General features: G+C 41.8%; 1 protein-coding gene across 2 annotated transcripts in view; it reads left to right on the top strand.

Moving 5' to 3' along the window:
- The window catches only part of SERAC1 (serine active site containing 1), a 354636-nt gene that overhangs the window by 143906 nt on the left and 189477 nt on the right, over positions 1–21253 (top strand). For both annotated transcript variants that reach the window (XM_040429358.1, XM_040429357.1), the window contains exons 5-8: positions 6335–6427; positions 11331–11462; positions 14258–14379; positions 18716–18844. In XM_040429358.1, coding sequence (XP_040285292.1) covers positions 6335–6427; positions 11331–11462; positions 14258–14379; positions 18716–18844 — 476 coding nt within the window. The remainder of the gene's footprint in view (positions 1–6334; positions 6428–11330; positions 11463–14257; positions 14380–18715; positions 18845–21253) is intronic.

Raw genomic sequence — 21253 nt, 5'->3', positions numbered from 1 at the left:
GCGCCTGCGCCGATGACGTCACATCTACACCCGGCGCAGGCGCATTGAGGAGAGAGCGACCGCCTCTCAGTGCGCCTGCGCAGATTGAAGATACGTACGGCCGCAGCGCAGGCGCCAGATTTTGAATGCTAACAGGCAGGGCCAGCAGAGAACGATTCCGTTCCCTGGCCCTGTCAATCACAATGCGGAGGGGGCGTCATTAGGGTCAGAGGATGCGACTGCTACCAGCAAGTAGCCGCCCTACTTGCTGGTAGCAAGGTAATTTGCATATTTTAAAAATCGCTTTTTAGCAAATTCTACTGAACAGAAATGATTATTTAACTTATGTATGCATAAATCGCAGTGTAGGGATTATTAGTAAACAAAAAAAAAAAAACGGTTTAGTGGGCTGACCTTTAACTCATACTTGCTGAGGGATGAAAATCGGCACCAATTATTCTCTAAAGCTTTGGACGAATACTTTGTTCTTAATGATACGCCAGATATCAACGTCTCCACATTGTGGTGCGCCCATAAAAGCTACATGAGAGGCCTTTTCATTCAGAATGCGTCCAAACTTAAGAAGCAAAGAGATAAACAGATGCAGGACATTTTAGCTCAAATAGTGGAGGTAGAAGCGCGATTTAAGGAGACCACTACAGATACATTATCAGCTCAACTCACAGACAGTCGAAGGCAAAATGGTATCACTTAGGAGATAGAGTCGGGGCTATGCTAGCCCGCAGACTGAAAAAAAGGGAGGTAGCCTCCCGCATAGAATCAATGAAGCAAAATAATGGAAAGATGACTACACATCCGATAGATATTGCAGATGCGTTTGCAGATTACTATAGTTCCCTCTATAATTTGAAAAATGACGGCGGCACTCCACAACCCACCTCACATACCATACTGAATTTCTTAAAATCAGTATCTCTCCCAAGTATTGCCCCCCAAGATTTGGAATTGCTTAATGCCCCCTTCTCAGAACGGGAAGTAGATACAGCTATTAAATCATTAAAATTGCATAAAGCTCCAGGCCCAGATGGCTTTTCGGGGGACTATTATAAATCCTTTAAAATAAGCTTATTACCATACCTTACGCGACTCTTTAATACATTTCTACTCCCGGGTAATATACCCAAAGAAATGTTATGTGCTATTATCACGACAATCCCTTAACCAGGGAAACCTCATGATACTCCAGCAAATTTCCGCCCCATATCTTTATTAAATAATGACCTGAAATTATTCTCTAAACTGTTGGCCCTGAGGATACAGCCCCTCCTCCCTAAACTGGTGTCTACTGACCAAGTTGGTTTCATCCCTGGCCGTCAATGTAGAGATGGAACTCGTAGAGTAATTGATCTGCTCTAGCTGGCAGATACCTCCGGTGCACCCGCGATAATTATATCTCTTGATGCTGAAAAAGCTTTCGATAGGGTGCACTGGGGGTTTCTGACGGAGGTGTTAAATTATTTTGGGTTCCAGGGACCTATTCTATCGGCTATCTTAAATTTATACTCCCTTCCATCAGCTCGAGTATTGGCATCCGGCTTTTATTCCAAAAGTTTTGATATAACGAACGGTACCAGACAAGGCTGCCCTTTGTCACCGTTGTTTTTTGCGTTAGTGATGGAACCCCTGGCAGAAAGAATCCACTTGGATTCAGGTATTTTGGGGATACAAGTGGGAAATACATCACACAAAATAGGACTGTACGCGGATGATGTCCTGTTATCACTTACGAATCCAGAGATATCTCTCCCAAATGTCATGGAAGTTTTAAAAGAATATGCACAAGCCTCTTTCTATAAAATTTATGTTACAAAATCACATATTCTCCCATTTGCGATCCAAGAACCTCTCAAAAGGGAGCTTCTGGCGAAAGCTCCATTTCAGTGGGCAGAGGATGGCATAATTTACCTGGGCATATTACTAACACCTCGAATACTAAATTTGGTGAGAAGCAATTTCGATTCCCTGAGAAAAGAATTACTAACAGATTATGCCGAGTATTCTAAGCTGTTTATGTCATGACTGGCCAGAATTAATGCGGTCAAAATGATGATTCTACCTAAGATCCTCTATAAACTTAGATGTATTCCCCTTGTCATTCCACAAAAAATATTAAAATTGCTGCAGTCGGACCTTATAAGATTTATATGGGGTGACAAAACACCTAGAGTGGACCGACGAGCTCTTTACCCAAGGCTGAGAGAGGGAGGCCTCGGGGTCCCGGATCTCATTTGTTATTAAAAAGCGAACCTCATTGAGCAGACTGAGGAGTGGTGGGCGCCTTCCTCGCTACAGAGATGGCATGAATTAGAATCCACCTACACAAAACTGGGTTCTCTCCCAGGCTTTCTTGCCGCCCATTCCCTAGAGGCGCCTAAATCTTCGCCCCCCTCTCTTGACTATGCAAGCGGCAGTTTGGACCTGGTGCCATTATATAGAGAAAGGGTTGCTTTTCTCTCCTAAGAGATCTGAGATCCCATTGGTTGGGCTTACGTATGGGGTTCCTGATCTCTCCTTGGATAAATGGGAGAAAGCAGGTATTATATGTTTGGATCAGCTGTATGAAGGTGATACTATGAAAACATTTGAAACCTTACATCAAAACTATGGTATACCTAATACTTGTTTCTATCAATACCTACAAGTTAGGCATATGCTACACAGAACGAGACCTCCCATTATCTCATTGAATAAAACTACCTCTTTTAGTAAATATTTTACTAGTAAGACAGGTCAGGGGAAAGGCCTAGCGACTGCATATCATGCACTTGACCCTACTTTAGAAACAAAGCTTAACTTTATGGTGAAGTGGGAAGAAGAGTTGCGGAGTGGAGGGATGCTTTCCATTGGACGATAGCTACTGCCAAATGCATTAATCATATTGAACAAAATAGGAAAATACAACTTAGATGGTACTTGACTCCAGCCCGTATAGCACACATGGATCCTGAATACAGCTCAAACTGCTGGAGGAATTGTGGGGAAAAGGGAAGCTTATCACATATGTGGTGGTCGTGCCCTATTATTCTCCCTTTTTGGAGGAAGATTTTTGACCTTATCTCGACAGTGGCGGGCTTCCAGATCCCCCTCGACCCTCCATTAGCTGTGTTATCCATAGGAATAGGAGATTTACCTCATTCCCATAGACCGGTTATAATGGGCATTCTCTCGGCTGCAAGGAAGCTTATTGCGACCTCCTGGAAGCTGCCCATTACTCCTCAGGTGACTGATGTGATCTCACTAGTTAATCAATATATGCAACATGAATATATATATGCAGATTCTTACTCTGAACGCTTAAAAGCTCACAAAAGATGGGAATTGTGGAACTCTTGCCCGTTTGCAGCTAATATTCACTCTTTGGCTTTGTAGTGACTGATAATGTGGTATACATAGCAGGAGAGAACGGTGGATAGATAACTGGATAGATAACGGTGTAGGAAAAACCTATATAGTGGTACACTAAAGTATATAATAAATTATATATTAAAAAAAAAAAGAAAAAAAAAGGATCACAAGTTATGGATTCACTCTATTAGTTTTGTTCTTGGATTGACTATGTTACAATCTGTTGTATATGTCATTAATATGCTTTGCATATATTAGTGATGGATTTTACAAGTGACATTTATTATCTGGTATTCTTATGTTGGATTAACTATGTAACATCACAATATGAATGTCAAAGTTGTACTTTGCAAATCTTAACATTGTTCTGGCTTATGCAAGTGACATATTTACTGTCTGATTTTCTTATGCTGAAAAACCAATAAAACTTGAAAGTTAAAAAAAAAAATATACCATCGGATTGGAGAAAACTCAGATCCTATGGTATATTAACTCCAGACTTTACATTGAAAGTCAATGGGGGAAGGATCTGTTTGTAATTGCACCATATTGTGTCAACGTCAAACGGATCCGTCCACATTGACTTGCATTGTAAATCAGGACGAATCCGTTTGGCTCCGCACGGCCAGGCGGACACCAAAACGACTTTTTTTTCATGTCCGTGGATCCTCCAAAAATCAAGGAAGACCCACGGACGAAAAAACGGTCACGGATCACGGACCAACGGAACCCCGTTTTGCGGACCGTGAAAAAATACTGTCGTGTGCATGAGGCCTTAAGCTGGCTTTAGCCTTTAGAAAGCTGTCAACGTTATGCTCAGTTAGACAACAGCAATCCCTTACGACCACCCCGATATACATGCACGCTCAGCTCAAGTGTGCAGGTGTTCTGAATGGGAAGAGGGGAGAAATACTTCTGGTGGCTGATTACTTCCAAAACATAGGAACCCGGAATGTTGAACTCTAACAGCCCAATTCTTCTTTCCCTCAGCACCTAGGGAAAATCTGGTCTGCCACATAGACATAAGATGGTTATTCAGTACTGCCAAGATTGTGAAGTTTGACCAACATTAAAGGGGTTGTCTCAACTTGCTGTTACAAAGGCGAGATAAGACTAAATCTCGACCACAACGTGGCCATAAAACACTGGAGTGGTGCAAGGATGCTAATGAAACAGCATATCAAAGCAAGCTATGGTTTCCGAGTTAGGGAAACAGCATAGCTTGCTGTGCTATGCTGTTTACGTAGCTCCCATGCACTGCAATGGGACAACCCAGTTAATCCAATGTATATAGACATTTTTAGCTCCTCTAGGCACTCTACATCATAACCTTAGACCCATTGGATAGTGACCATACTTTGTATCGCAGCTCAGCCCCATTCACTTCAATGGGGCTGAGCCGTGTCTAGAACATGTGACCAATGAATGTGCTAAGCTGTGAGAAGGTGCCAGCACTACTGCAAGCGGTGGTGCCTTCTCAAACAGCTTATCGGAGGGGGTACCAGGTGTAGTACCACCACCGATCAAATACTGATGACCTATCCAGAGGATTGGTCATCAGTATAAAAGTCTTTGAATACTCCTTTAAGATTAGTAGTGGAGAGACCTACCTGCAACTGGATAAATCTTTTTAGGCAATTCTTATTTTAGCATTTTGATATCTGACAAAAGCTGTCCACAGAAGTAGGGATCGACCAATATTGATTTTTTTAGAGCTGATACCGATAACCTGTAAACCTTCAGGCCGATAGCCGATATTCCCTATTCACCCTAATAGAGCTCTATTAGGATGAATAGGATCTTACACTGTCCCTGCTGCCCTGTGCATAGTACACACAGCAGCAGGGAGCTCACCATGGCAGCCAGGGCTTCAGTAGCGTCCTGGCTGCCATGGTAATGATCGGAGCCCCGCGATTACACTGCTGGGGCTCCGATCAGAACTGCCACTGCCACCAATGAAATTACTTAGGTTGGCGGGGGGGGGACTGGGGGGGCGCACTGCGCCACCAATGATAATTAACCTTTAATACAGATACAGGAGGCGGGTACAGCCGGCACCCTCCTCCTGTATTTGCATTCAAATTATCATTGGTGGCACAGTAGCCAGGCGCCTGCTATGCTGGCTGCTTGACTCTGGGGAGGACACTCAGGAGGAGGAGGCTGCTGCCCTTCGGCGAGCACACTAGCTGAGACGGCGCAGCGGTAAACCCTCCCCTGTCCCTCCTCCTGCTTTAATATTAGCCAGACATTCATTGGTGGCAGTGGTGCTGACAGCTTTAGAGCCCGCTCATTTTATTAGGCTCTGTGGCGGCCGCGTCATAGGAGGGAGGGATTCCCTCGGCAAGGTTAGATTCCGATAACTTCGAAAATCATCCGATAATCGGTCGATCCCTACACAGAGGAGTAGCATGTCAGGCTACTCCTTTAAAAGACCTGTGCACTTGGTATATAGCTGTATCCCTGGTTAATTATAATGGACAACATATTTGCATAAATTAGAAGGTTCACTGCGAGACAGACCTTCTCATCTAATGTCAATGTCTGACCTCTTTTGGTGGCACGGGCACATATTCCTACAGATACACTTGAGATCCTTGTGGAAAGATTTCCTAGAAGAGAGGAAGCTGTTACAGCTGCGGAAAAGGAGGTTAAAATACATACTAACGCCTATAGTTTTGGTATAAAAATAAAATAGAAAAAGCTTGAAAAAGACCGTGTAAGGTCGAAATGTCGCACATTTTGGTGAATAAAACACAGTATCTTTGAAGACTTGGGAGTGCTGCGGTATCTTTCCATATTTTTGTATAGTTTTGGTATGGGATGTCCAACAAGCCATGTAGTATATATTGGTTTATAACATATTTCCGACGACTTTTTATATTAATATCACTAATATGTACATTTTTCATAGGATGAACCATTGGGCTTTTCTCAATTCTACACATTATTCACTGATCTTATTGAGACTGTTTGCATATTATGTTTTTAGGAATCACAAATAAATTAAGAAAGGAGTTTCACAAAACAGCTATAAAAGCTCTGGAAGCTTCAGCAAGATTGTTCAGGAAAGAATATGATAGAGGTACTGTAAAGTAAATAAGTGTGTAAATTTGAAAGTCTTAATTTTACTATACAGAGTTTTAGAGAACATTTACAATATGTGCTGCGTCTTAGAAAAAGAAAAAAAGATATTCATAAGAATATATACAAAGGTGTGCAACAAAAATAATGCAAGGTCACAAGACCGTATTACACCTGCCGATTTTTTGGCATATGATCGCCAATGAGCGTTGCTAGAGATGCAGTTGAGCTATACTTCATGGTTAACACGTTAAGTAAAGAATGTCAAGAAAAAGATAACTAACTTTTGAATGGATTTTGATGGCTTTTGTCACGAGATAACTAAGATAACACTGTGATATGAGTTATCAGAATCAAGTTTAGCTCAGCTACATCTGTAGTAATGCTCGTTAGCGATCATCTGGCAGTCTAATAGGTCAATCAAAATCTTTGGACAGATTAAAAATCATTGTTTTCAGGGGGTAGATCGTGGTGTCTAATCATGATCTCATGCCGGCAAAAAATTATTCAGTATAGGGAAGAGCGATGGTATAGTGATTGCTCCTCCCTTTACTGAGGAGAAGATCGCTACATGTAATAGCAGCAGTCTCCTCTACTAGTGAGCAGACGATTTCTAGGAAGGAACGCTTTCATCACAACAATCGCCTGTTAAATCAGGCTGCCTAATACAGCCTAAAGCCTAGGTAGGCAGCAAGTACTGTAGGTCAAGGTCTAGTGGATCTCTGACAAGTCCTGAGTAAGGCCGGCGATACACATAAGATACCTGTCGGTTATAAGTCCTGGTCCCTCATATACATGTCTACTCAATAAGAATTGTTCTCAGTAGAAAGAGGAGGAAGAAATTACTACCAGACTGCTGACTCCTCTGGCATCAGCTTATCTCCCTCTGAACAAAAGGATCTAGCAGCTGATACCCAACTGCTTGATCCTTATCTCTCACAACATCTGTCATTGGTGGTCAGCTGAGATGCCCCCATACACATTAGGTTAGGCTGGTTTGACCAATATACAGTACAACTAATGTTTATGGCCAACTTTACATTACTGATGTCTTAGTTTAACGATGAGGTAGCTTCAATCCACATTCTACAAGTGTTGGACTGGAGCAGTTGTAATTGTTAGCACAAAGGAGTGCTTCTGTTTTTTTTTTTTTCATTCCTAATATTTTTAAACCATTGGGAATTTTCATCAGGAATCGACTTTCTTGTTGGAGAGGAATCTTCATTATTGCTGCATAGCCATGGCGTACATGAGAGCCATGCCTCGGGTAGCAATGTTTTGTGTAAATGTAAGAATTAGTATGAGCATGTAGCATGAAGTACAGAGTATACATAGATACAAGTATATACAGTCCAACAACAATTGAGGATCAGCAAAAAAGGACCGCCCATTAGTTGTGAATAACAAAAGTACATAACTAAGGAAAATAAATAGTTAAAAGAACATAAATACAATAAGCTTATTAAAATAAAGCAATGATGCCTATTTTAATAAAACTCTCTGTAGTACAATTTCAACTGATTTTGTTAAACTGGTTTTAATAAACTTTGTGATTGCTGGACCTTTCTAACAATAAGTAATTTTCTAAATGGGAAAAATCTTCAAGTTATAAGCATATTTAATATATATATATATATAAATCTCGGCATTCCTGCTGATTAGCTGTTAGACCTACAACTGGTAGTGGCTGCACTAGGTATTGCAGATGTGGCCCATTTAAAGGGAATCTGTCACCTGGTTTGACCATATTAAAGGGGTTATCCCACTTAGCAGTTTCATACTTACCTGCTGCCACCGCGCGTTCACTTGCTGGATTCTGGCTGGGGGCGGGCTTCATCTTGATTGAAGTCTTCTCCCGGCCGGGCCGCGCGCTGGACTGAACGCGCACGCTGCCGCGCATGCGCAATGTGACTTATTTCTGGCCAGTATAGTACAGAGCCGGCGTGCGCGTTCGCAGCTCTGTACTATTCTGGCCGGGAAGAAGTCACCGTCGCGCATGCGCGGCAGCGTGCGCGTTCAGAACAGCGAGTGGCCCGGCCGGGAGAAAAGAAGAAGTCTTCTGGGCAAGCGCGACCATCGGGATTTTGCGGAAGAGCGGTGGTCGTAACCAGGGGAGACCGAGTCACAACAATGAGGTAAGTGGGGATGAATTTTCTCCTAATCGGTGGGAATTTGTTAATAAAGTATATTTACAAAAATGATCACTGTCAAATCATTAACAGATTTAACAGTGATCATTATGATGGGATAACCCCTTTAAGCTCTCACCATTTCCATGTGTAATAAATTACCTTCTCTCCTGCAGTGGTTTTCTTGTGATCTTTGTGATATGCAAATTAACCCAGAAGGTGCCCAGAGGGGCGTTATTCTTCACCCTCTGAGCCCAGTAACGCCCCCCTGCAGTGCCTAGCCCGCCTTAGTTTAGAGCCCAAGCACGCCTCCTCGCTATGTAGTAACGTCCCACAGTCTAGTTTAATGGCGGCGCCCCCTCTGGTACGTCAGCTAATTCATTCAAACCAGGCACCTACTGCCTGTGCTATCCGACCGCTCCTGAGGGCAACAACGATAAGAAGACGTCACTGGGCTCTGCGCATGCCCAGTGACACTTTTGAGGCTGTTGCCCTCAAGAGCGGTCGGATCGCACAGGTGCAGGAAGTAATGCGCCTGCGCGAGATTTCAGCTGGACTAACTAAAGATGCAAGGTGCCTGGTTTGAATGAATTAGCTGACATACCAGAGGGGGCAGCGCCATTAAACTAGACTGTGGGACGTTACTACATAGCGAGGAGGCGTGCTTGGGCTATAAACTAAGGCGGGCTAGGCACTGCAGGGGGGCGTTACTGGGCTCAGAGGGTGAAGGATAACGCCCCTCTGGGCACCTTCAGAGTTCATTTGCATATCACAAAGATCGCTTTTTTTGCAAAACGAAAGCATGAAAATAAGAAAGAAAACCACTTCAGGAGAGAAGGTAATTTATTACACATGGCAATAGTGAGAGCTTAATATGGTCAAACAGGTGACAGATCCCCTTTAAGTGAATTGGATGTCCATGAATATTGTAATCCCAGGGAAAAAAAAGTTTAAAGGAAGTGTGTCATCAGAAAATAACCTATTGTTTAAAGGGAACCTGTCACCTGGATTTTGTGTATAGAGCTGAGGACATGGGTTGCTAGATGGCCGCTAGCACATCCGCAATACCCAGTTCCCATAGCTCTGTGTGCTTTTATTATGGGGAAAAAACTATTTGATACATATGAAAATTAACCTGAGATGAGTCCTGTCCCTGACTCATCTCACATACAGGACTCATCTCAGGTTAATTTGCATATGTATCAAATCGTTTTTTTTACACAATAAAAGCACACAGAGCTATGGGGACTGGATATTGCGGATGTGCTAGCGGCCATCTAGCAACCCATGTCCTCAGCTCTATACACAAAATCCCGGTGACAGGTTCCCTTTAAATCACCTTTTTGTGTTTAAACATATTTTTAAAGAATCTTTCATGATGTTATTTTCAATTTTCCATGTCAATATATTTAAACAAAAAACATAAAATTCTGCAGTTTTCTTACTGGCCACTAAGCCTAATAATAGATGTCACTTCTTGGTCTGTACAGATCATTACAGGAAGGATTAGAATTCATCGTTCACAATACGTGATTGTCAAAGCTTATTCTTTCCTTGTACAATGACCTCTATACAGGTCACACAGCATGCGTAGAAAACTCTGTCACAGAAGTCAAAGAGGTCCCATCCTGCCCATTGTGTTTATGGCCTGCGGGGCTGTCGTAAAGCAATTTTTTATGTTTTCTAAATGCTATTAAGAACAGCTCAGGCAAGATGGAGGCCCCCATAATTATGTTCAGGAAATAGAATAAAAATAAAATCTGTAATCAGAAAATAAAAAGAAATGAGAAAGAAAGGGTATGTGCTATCTGGTTTTAGCTGGCAGAAAAAAATGTTGGTGACACATCTCCTTTAATTAATATAGACAATTCTGAGAGACTAGCGACTGTTAGACTAGGTATTTATTATTATTGAATAATTATTTGTTCAAAACTTTTCTTGACTATTAAAGGGTTTCTATCACTTCGTATGCCATAATTAGCTCTCAGACACTAGCGATCCGCTAGTGTCTGCTCTGGCCAACCATCCTAATATAAGAGCTTTTTGGGCAGCCGTTTTGCTAAAAAAATAACTTTTATAAATATGCTAATGAGCCTCTAGGTGCTATGTGGGCGTCATTAGCACCTAGAGGCTCCGTCTACCTTCATACACAGCCACCGCCCAGCGCGTCCCTCCAGCCCGCCCATCTCCTGATGAATGCGATCCTCCGTGTGACGCAACGGACGAATTCTCGCGCATGCGCAGTGCGCGGCTGTATTCGGCGCATGCGCAGAGAATGTCTGACCGCTTCCCTGCTTAGACATCTCCACTGCGCCTGCGCCGATGACGTCATAGTGCTCCAAGGAACAGGCGCAGTGGAGATGTCTGAGCAGGGAAGCGGTCAGACATTCTCTGCGCATGCGCCGAATACAGCCGCGCACGGCGCATGAGCGAGAATTCGTCCGTTGCGTCACACGGAGGATCGCATTCATCAGGAGATGGGCGGGCTGGAGGGACGCGCTGGGCGGTGGCTGTGTATGAAGGTAGACGGAGCCTCTAGGTGCTAATGACGCCCACATAGCACCTAGAGGCTCATTAGCATATTTATAAAAGTTATTTTTTTAGCAAAACGGCTGCCCAAAAAGCTCTTATATTAGGATGGTTGGCCAGAGCAGACACTAGCGGATCGCTAGTGTCTGAGAGCTAATTATGGCATACGAAGTGATAGAAACCCTTTAACTATGATATTCTGAAGAACATACTATTTATATATCAAATGCATTTATTTATTTATAGAAAAATACAGCAAATCAAACATGGAGGACCACGAGCTTCCTCTTTGGCTTCTTTTGAAGGGCACACAGTCAACAGATAAAAAAGTCAGATTGGAAGCTGTCCAGAACATGGCGGAAATCCATTATTGGCGTGGTAAGGTGCAGCTTTTAAATGCTTCTTTGTTTGTTTTTGTTTTGTTTGTTTTTTAGCCAAGTCAGAAGTGGATCCAGCAGGAAGAATTTTAAAGGGGTTTTCTGGTAAAAATGATATATTTTTTTCTTATGAAGTGCCCACAGCATGGTCCTGAAACAAAAGATTTATAATTACCTGCTTCCCGCTGCTCCAGTCCTCCACACTACCCCAACGGATTCCATCTTCCGGTCCTGGCAGCCAGCTGGCTATGAGAATGGCCACATGCAACACTCCAGCCAATGACTGGCTCCAGTGGTGAAGTGGTCACAAGCAACACATTACAGCACATTACCAGAAAATCTCTTTAAAAGCTATGTACACCTTTGAGGCTAATTTTCTTTTATGATTGCATTTTATTCATTTTGGACTAAAAATCTTTTTTTCATTTCCGTCTTTATTAAGAATATTGAGCTGTTCTGTCACAAAGGGTTAAATGTCGCAAACTATCAGACATTTAATAAACCTTATCTCTAAATTACTAAAAGGTCATAAAGACTTATTTAAGCCACATTCTTGTCAGTAAGATAAGACCTGAGCTATAATGAGTGTTTAAAAGATCAGAAATAAGGAGCCGTCATCTGAGCTGCCTGACAGAGTGAAAATTCAGTGATTTTTGCTTAGTTTGTAGTATACACTTGAGGGAGTGGCTCCCTCAAGTGTGAATACGCTTCTATTTTATCCTGGGAGTAGCATATGCACTTTTGCCCTTCCTATAAAACAGACCGCCCATATTTTCACCCAGGCAGCCCCCCTGAGGCTAGCATCGGAGCATCTCATGCTCTGATGCGCTCCCTTGCCCTGCACTAGATTGCGCAGGGCACGGGCTCTTTTGTTTACAACAACACACTGCCAGCCGGAAGCTTCCGCCCGACAGTGTGTTTGCTGACGTCACTGGCTCTGATGGGTGTGCTTTAGGGCAGCGCTAAAGTCCGCCCATCAGTGCCGGTGATGTCACCGGGCTGCCTGGCAGCCCCATGGAGAGCCCAGTTCGTCACTGCAACTCCTGAAAATGCCTTTGCCCTGCGCGATTTAGCGCAGGGCAAAGGAGAGCATTGGAGCATGAACTGCTCCGATGCTCAAGTTAGGGGGGCTGCCTGGGTGAAAATGGAGGTATGTCCGGGTTCAGCTCTGAACCCGGACAACCCCTTTAAGGTGGTACATATAGGTGTGCTTGCTCCTCCTCTCATCGGTTGCTGGATGCACATAGAAGTGACTAGGAGCAACACACTTTATGTGTAGGGTCTGCTCTCCTGAATGTAGATACTTAACGGCATAGGTAGGTTTAGAGTAGAACCTGCCTGACTGAGACCACCTTGGCCCTGGTAGGCGGGCACAGATGTGTTTTGATCGAAAAATATTGGCTGAGAGTCTCAGATTTTATCATATCAGAGTGAGGGATTAGTCCATATATAATGCTTGCATCTGTTGTATTAGTGCATTATTATTTGTTTTCTGTAATCTGAAAGTTTACTGTAATTAGTAAGTTTAACTTGTAATAATGATCTGCACGTCCAACTGACTGTACTAGGGTACAGCCACACGCAAGCGGATTTGTCATGGATTATCAGGGGTGACAACATCAATTGACATGCTGTGGATGTAAAATTCGGCATGTAGCTCTTTCACAAGAGTAACACACAATGTGTCAGAGTCAGTGAAAATCTGATGGTTTTGCATGCAAGTTGAATCATTTTTGTCTGCCATTGCGTTTAGTGTTTCCATTTTTTCTGCCATGATTGCATCCTTTTTACATCTGTTTTTCACGTACGTGACATAAAAAAACTGAAGAATAACACACAGCATCTCCTAGCAACCATCTGTGAAAAATGAACTGCATCTGGATGGCATGCCTGTGCTGTCAGTTTTTTCTCTGACCCATTGATTAGAATGGACCAGTCCTGCATGAAAAACGGATGACTATAGAACATGCTGCGATTTTTCCTGAATGCTGATCAGTGAAAAAAAAAAAAATGCTCATATGCGTGTACCCGTAGAAATGAATGGGTTAGTGCTCAGTCCGGATCCTGTCTGTTCACAAAATGGAATTCATCCCGACTGAGAACTCACTTATGTGAAATTAGCCTAACAAATTCTGTTGGTGCTACTATATCACCTCTGCTGGGTTCTGTACCCTCAGGGCACTTACTGTGTTGTGTCTGCCCTGTATTCTATTGTAATAACTATTATGACGTGCTCATTATATTCTGTATCATTAATAGACGCCTCCTGATGAATCAAAGACAAAACACTTGTGGTACTTTAACATCTTGGAGCGGTACTTTAATTGGGAGTTGCTAATTTAGACAAGTGGATTAGTTTCTTGATAGACATGCTGAAAAAATGCAGTGGGGGAGGTTTTCGCATTGGTTTACTGTAGAATGCATATCTCTAGTGCAAGTTTATCAAACTAGTAAGTAATCTGGTTGATGTGTCACTTTCTCCGTGGGGCATTATGCAATAGGATAGAATAAAGCTTACTGATGAATTTAATAGTGCTTGTAAATAAACGACAATATAAAAAGAAATGTAGAAAATGTGTGAGGCGTCCTTGTGGTTGAGGTGATTGATGTTTTAATATCAATCATGTATACCATGGTTGGGTCATTCAGCATGTACTCTACAAAACTGCCATAGATGTTTATACTATGTCCTTGTCTGATAGACTGATAACCTCAGCAGCTTCATTTATTAGCCAGTTTGGTTATATCTAGTGAGATATTCTCCTCAAGCGAGCACCAGACTTTGTGATTTTGCAGATTACCAGTATCGGACAGTGGCACAAGCATGTGACAGAAGAACAACGGTTGGGTTAGCCAGGAGCAAAAATGTAGACCTGCGATTCTTCCTTCCTCCTCCAGCGCTGCCAAAAGTAGATGATGTGAGTGACCAAACAGATTTATAAGTGGGAAAGAAGAAATGCATGCAACTGAGTTCTGATTAATCAGGAATTACTCATCTGCTTTTTTCCTAAAGAGCTTTTAATACTAATGTGCCTTCAATAACATAAAAATAATAACAACGGAGTCTTATCTGCCTTGAAAATCTCTCTTTCTTATGTGCATCTAAAATGGCTAAAGATATATTTCTAAGGAGATTGGTCATAAAATAATCTGCCATGGTGTATCACTGTATATATTTCATTTTTTGCCCCCCATCTCACTGTATATATTTAATTTTTTGCCCTCTCTCAATGTATATATCTAATTTTTTGCCCCCTCTCTCAATTTATATATAATTTTTTTTTGACACCTATATATTTCATTTTGCCCCCTGAGTAATGAATGATTTGCTGTCAGATTTCCAGTGCCTCGCCCCGCCCTGCCCTCATATGACCCCCCTTTCTGAATCCAGGGTTAGGTAGTTAATTATATGCTGCTACTGCCAGGTGCCCCCTCTCCCCCCAGTATGAAGCTGGTGTGGACATACATAAAAAAAAATAATACTTACCTACTCTGTTCAGCTTTGTCCGTCAGTCTGTACTCTCGTGCTGCCGGCTGGGGCCTTCAGTGAGGTGTCAGACTCTGCGCAATCGCTCTCTGCGGCACCGCGTCATTCCGTCATCCTGTGATTTTTCGAGACCCGTGACCTCAGCGCAGGGTCTCGTGCTGTCACAGAATAAATTGACAGTGTGTGTGAGTCTGGTGGCACAGCGCCGGGCAGAGAGGGTATGGGTGGGTTTGAGACGGGATGGGTTTTAAGTAGGCCACGATGGCAACTGGCCATTAAAAGCACTTGCAGGGCTGCGGGCCCTTCCTCCCGCCGGTCCCAGTCACACCCTCTGCGACCATGATTGTTACGCCCCTGGAGAGAGGACACTTTGAGCAGTACTTAACCTTCCGTGACTTTGACAATCCACCTGATGTGCTCCTCTTTCTTCCTGATCAGCTGCACAATGTACAAACCGGATTCCAAAAAAGTTGGGACACTAAACAAATTGTGAATAAAAACTGAATGCAATGATGTGGAGATGGCAAATGTCAATATTTTATTTGTAATAGAACGTAGATGACAGATCAAACGTTTAATCCGAGTAAATGTATCATTTTAAAGGAAAAATACGTTGATTCAAAATTTCACGGTGTCAACAAATCCCCAAAAAGTTGGGACAAGTAGCAATAAGAGGCTGGAAAAAGTAAATTTGAGCATAATGAAGAGCTGGAAGACCAATTAACACTAATTAGGTCAATTGGCAACATGATTGGGTATAAAAAGAGCTTCTCAGAGTGGCAGTGTCTCTCAGAAGCCAAGATGGGTAGAGGATCACCAATTCCCACAATGTTGCGCAGAAAGATAGTGGAGCAATATCAGAAAGGTGTTACCCAGCGAAAAATTGCAAAGACTTTGCATCTATCATCATCAACTGTGCATAACATCATCCGAAGATTCAGAGAATCTGGAACAATCTCTGTGCGTAAGGGTCAAGGCCGTAAAACCATACTGGATGCCCGTGATCTCCGGGCCCTTAAACGACACTGCACCACAAACAGGAATGCTACTGTAAAGGAAATCACAGAATGGGCTCAGGAATACTTCCAGAAACCATTGTCAGTGAACACAATCCACCGTGCCATCCGCCGTTGCCAGCTGAAACTCTACAGTGCAAAGAAGAAGCCATTTCTAAGCAAGATCCACAAGCTCAGGCGTTTTCACTGGGCCAGGGATCATTTGAAATGGAGTGTGGCAAAATGGAAGACTGTTCTGTGGTCAGACGAGTCACGATTCAAAGTTCTTTTTGGAAATCTGGGACGCCATGTCATCCGGACCAAAGAGGACAAGGACAACCCAAGTTGTTATCAATGCTCAGTTCAGAAGCCTGCATCTCTGATGGTATGGGGTTGCATGAGTGCGTGTGGCATGGGCAGCTTGCATGTCTGGAAAGGCACCATCAATGCAGAAAAATATATTCAGGTTCTAGAACAACATATGCTCCCATCCAGACGTCATCTCTTTCAGGGAAGACCCTGCATTTTTCAACACGATAATGCCAGACCACATTCTGCATCAATCACAACATCATGGCTGCGTAGGAGAAGGATCCGGGTACTGAAATGGCCAGTCTGCAGTCCAGATCTTTCACCTATAGAGAACATTTGGCGCATCATAAAGAGGAAGGTGCAACAAAGAAGGCCAAGACGATTGAACAGTTAGAGGCCTGTATTAGACAAGAATGGGAGAGCATTCCTATTTCTAAACTTGAGAAACTGGTCTCCTCGGTCCCCAGACGTCTGTTGAGTGTTGTAAGAAGAAGGGGAGATGCCACACAGTGGTGAAAATGGCCTTGTCCCAACTTTTTGGGGATTTGTTGACACCATGAAATTCTGATTCAACATATTTTTCCCTTAAAAAGGTACATTTTCTCAGTTTAAACTTTTGTTCCGTGATTTATGTTCTATTCTGAATAAAATATTAGAAGTTGGCACCTCCACATCATTGCATTCAGTTTTTATTCACGATTTGTATAGTGTTCCAACTTTTTTGGAATCCGGTTTGTAGATGTAGCTGAACAGAAAGTAAGAGGAGCACATCCAGTCGCTACCTCAGAGGTGTCAGAGCCCACAGGCAGAGTAACAGAATAATAACTACTGCATAAAGTGTCCACAGCTTAGCTGAAAGGGGCTTTTTATGTACGGACCCAGAGAAACCCTTTATGGCAGTTTTTTTATGTTTCTATGGGGGTCATTTCTCAAACAGAAATACGTCTAAATTAGGCGGATTTCTGGTGCAGATTGCGACTTTTCCCAGCTCACAGCAGGTCTAAAAAAAGTGGGCATGTCGTGGGGGAAGGGGAGGGGCCAGCAGGCCCGTCTCATTCATCATTTTCTACGCCTGTTTTAGGTGTAGAAAATTATCTAAATGTAAGACAGCAAGGAAGATGTCTTACATTTATAAGTGGTGGAGGATCCGCCGAAGTTATTTAGAGGCAGGTGCCTCTTCATAACTCCGACGGATCCACCGCCAGGTATAAGGAGTATTAAGAGCGGCGTCTTAAACACCGGTCTTCATAAATGTGCCCCTACTTGTTGGCCAGTTATACCTTTTTTCATGCACCCTGAAATACAGGTATTCATACGTACGCATGCTGATTACGTGCTTGCACTTATGTGTGGGCTCAGTACATACGTAGATACTCAGACGATCACTACATAGTGGCACTGACTGACACATGTGCAGTATATTCAATGTACCTTAAACACACATGCATATTCTTATCTTCAAATAATCACTAACTTTTCACATAACTTTGCAGTTTGTAATACAATATGTCTTATCAGTGAGAAGTTTCTAGTTCACATGTTATCAGCTGTTTACCTCTCCCCCTTCCCTTTGCTAATTGCTTTTCAATTAAACCCATACAAGATGGATCAGCTATGCAAGTGTATGGAAAAGGGTGGGGAGAGGAGTGAGCAGACGCACACAACGACAAGCAGACAGTAAAATCTGATCTCTGCTAGTTATAGTTCCCTATGGGAGCTATAAAAAAAAGTGTAAAAAAATGTTTTTAAAATTGAAAAATTCTAATCACCCCCTTTCCCCAAAATGAAAATAAAATACATAAACAATCAAAAAACACATCATGAGCATTACTGCCTGTGAAAATGCCCTTACTATTAAAATCTGAAAATATTTGTCTCATACGGCATAATGGAAAAAAAAAAGTCAAAATGGCCGATTTGCTGTTATTTGGTTGCTTCACCTCCCACAAAAAATGAAATAAAACGTTATCAAAATATCATACACACCCTAAAATGGTATTGTTGAAAAGTACAAATCGCGACGCAATAAAATGAGACCTCGTACAGCTCTGTTTTTATTTATTTTTTCAGTATTAAAACGCAAGAAAAACTATACATATGTGGTATCGCCGTAATTATACTGATCTGGTGAATGAAAGTAATAAGTCAGTTTTACCACATAGGGAACGCCATAAAAACAGAACCCATAAAACTGTTGTTTTTTTTATTTTACCCCATTTGGAATTTGATGACCCAAAAATCTTATTTACATAAAAATAAAAAAAGAAGCATTTTTTGGGATTAGATAACCGGATAAAAAAAAAAGAAAAAAAAGGTATGATTCACCCTACATGGCGTTAATGCTTACTTTGAAACAGATTTTGGAGGTGACAGACTTATATTTATTAATGTACCCTTAGATCATTTATACTTTGCTCCTTCAATCTATATCTACGTTTTTTATTTCCACTTGGGTTACAGAACTATTCCATCGAGGATGAGGTACGCCAGTTGCTGTCCTCCCTTCCACAGACAGTAGTTGACCAATGTATAAAGTATTTTACATCACTGGCATTAAGAGAGAGCAGTCAGTCCCTAGTAGCCCAAATGGTAAGTGATGATAATTTCATGATTCTCTATTTTCAAAGTGGGAATCCTAAGATTTTAAAAAGATCTCGTTGTTTAATATTTAAGTGGAATCTGTTCTCATCCATAAAGGGAAGTTTTTTCAATATGTAGTTGTTTTTTTATTTTAATGTTGTTTATATTAAATAGAATTTATGAAACGTCACACTGGTCACTAAGGCATAAAAAAAGCTGACATCAGTAATATCAGTAATGAATGCGTTGCTTCTAAAAGCTTTGATTAGATCTGTTAATTTCTGTTGCTATTCTTTGCTGATCTCCATGGTTATAAATAATAAAGAAGTAGTTTCACACTGATCCAGTTATAGGTCTTCATACAAAGTTTTTATCAAGGAGTTTCTGGATTTGAGCCCACTATAGAGCAGACCTTTTGTAATGAATATATGCAAATATCAGCTTAAATGGAATCTGTCAACAGTGACCTCCCTCTCCAACTATTTGCGTAATAGCTGTTGTCCACCTGATTAAAACACTGTTGTTCTTTTGTTGATCCGAGGCTCCATTCCTGAGTTATGATACTTTTAATTAAAATGCAAATTAGGCATTTGGTGCAATGAGGGGTCATCATTGCTCTTGTTGCTCCCAAGCTCCCCACCTTTCTGTTGCAAGCCCCTCCCTCGCTGCTTTGCCACTGCCTCGCCCTGTCAATCAAAGCAGCCTGGGGGCTAGCAACAGAAAGGAGTGGAACTTGGGTTCAACAAGGGCCACGGTGACACCCTCGTTGAACCAGAGGCCTAATTTGCATATTAAGAAAAGTTATCATAACTCTGGAACGGAGCCTCAGATAAAAAAAAAAAAAGAAAAAAAGAGGTTTTTTTGCATATAGACACAGCTATGTTTCTATATGCAAACAGTTGGCTAGGGAGGTCTCTGGTGATAGATTCCCTTAAATATAGCCATATGGTTATTTGTTTTGGACATAGAATGTTATCCATATGTTGTATGCTGTAAGGCTCATTTATATCTATAAGCAAGCCAATACAATTTTTCTAGTTATGAAAATACTTGACAAAATCTGGGAGAACATTTTTAATCGTAATTGATTAAAAGATAAGAAAATAGCTGGAAAATACAATTTTATATAAATATATGAATGCAGCATTTCTGAGTAATAAAAATAAATTAACTTCTTCTTCTGGACAGCCCTATAGATGGCCATTCACAATAGTCTAAAGTTGCTCAACATGGACAATTTCAACCAACTCAAATGTTCGTTGGTTTAAATTTAGGCTGCATGCACACAACAGTGAACCAAAAAAATCTGTTAAAAATAGATAAACTGCCAGTTTTTAATGGACATTTTTTCACTGATGCCTTTCTGAGAAACGGACACTAACAAACGGTCCCATTCAATTATATGGGGGTGTCAGTCAGTGAAAATGGAGAAGATAGAACATGTTCTATTTTTTGACATCTGTTATTCACTGGCCATCAAGAAAACTTCAGTCTGAATAACCCTATAGACTACCATTGTTCTTAAAACGGGTGTGTGACTTCCGTTAAAAAAACGTCTATCACACTGATATAGAAAACATCAGTCTTGATTAATGACCCTGTTTATACCAACCATTGGTTGGTTTGAGCTGGACATACACATTCAGTACCTGTTGGCTGAATAATCATTTGGTCAACAGCTATGTCTCCCGACTACCCTATACACATACACTTTCAGTTCAGTGTGTATGAGTTGTCAATGGGGAAAGAGGATAAAGCTGCTGCCAGACACTTCTGGAGGAACAAAAGGATTGGGCAAAAATATTCAGTTCACCTGATCCTTCTCTCTTTCAGTATCATCTTTTGAAGGAGAGTCAGGAGCTCCGCATGCACATTAGACTATCAGCCAAACCCACCTTTCTCAGTTGGTGCAGACAATGATGCTAGAAGGACCCCAAGTGGTGAGAACAGTGGGGTGAGAGAGGTATTGCTACATTTATGTGGCATCCTGACCAGTTTTCAAAAGTAAATTTCACATGGCTGGACAACCCCTTCTTAATGCAGACCCCAAGTGACACCCCAACAGTAATATAGACTCCCATAATTAATACAGACCCCAGATCAGCCTCCAAATTTATACAGATCCCAGATCATTACAGAAATTTACGTAGACCCCAGATCAGCTTACAAATTCATACAGTCCCCAGATTACACCCCAAATCCACGCCGAATTTACACAGACCTCATATTAGACCCCAAATTTATACAGACCACAGATTATACCCCAAATAGGCCCCCGAATTCATACAGACCCATATCGGAACCCAAATTTACACAGACCCCAGATCCATTGTTATTTGTTTGGTGTGGACTTTATTGTTTAATACATGTTTAATGCATGGGGAAGAGAATCTTCCTAAATTTGTACATGTGTCAGAA

This window comes from Bufo bufo, chromosome 4 (genome assembly GCF_905171765.1).
Source record: "Bufo bufo chromosome 4, aBufBuf1.1, whole genome shotgun sequence".
Lineage (NCBI taxonomy): Eukaryota > Metazoa > Chordata > Amphibia > Anura > Bufonidae > Bufo > Bufo bufo.
This window is presented reverse-complemented; position numbering and strand designations above follow the sequence as displayed.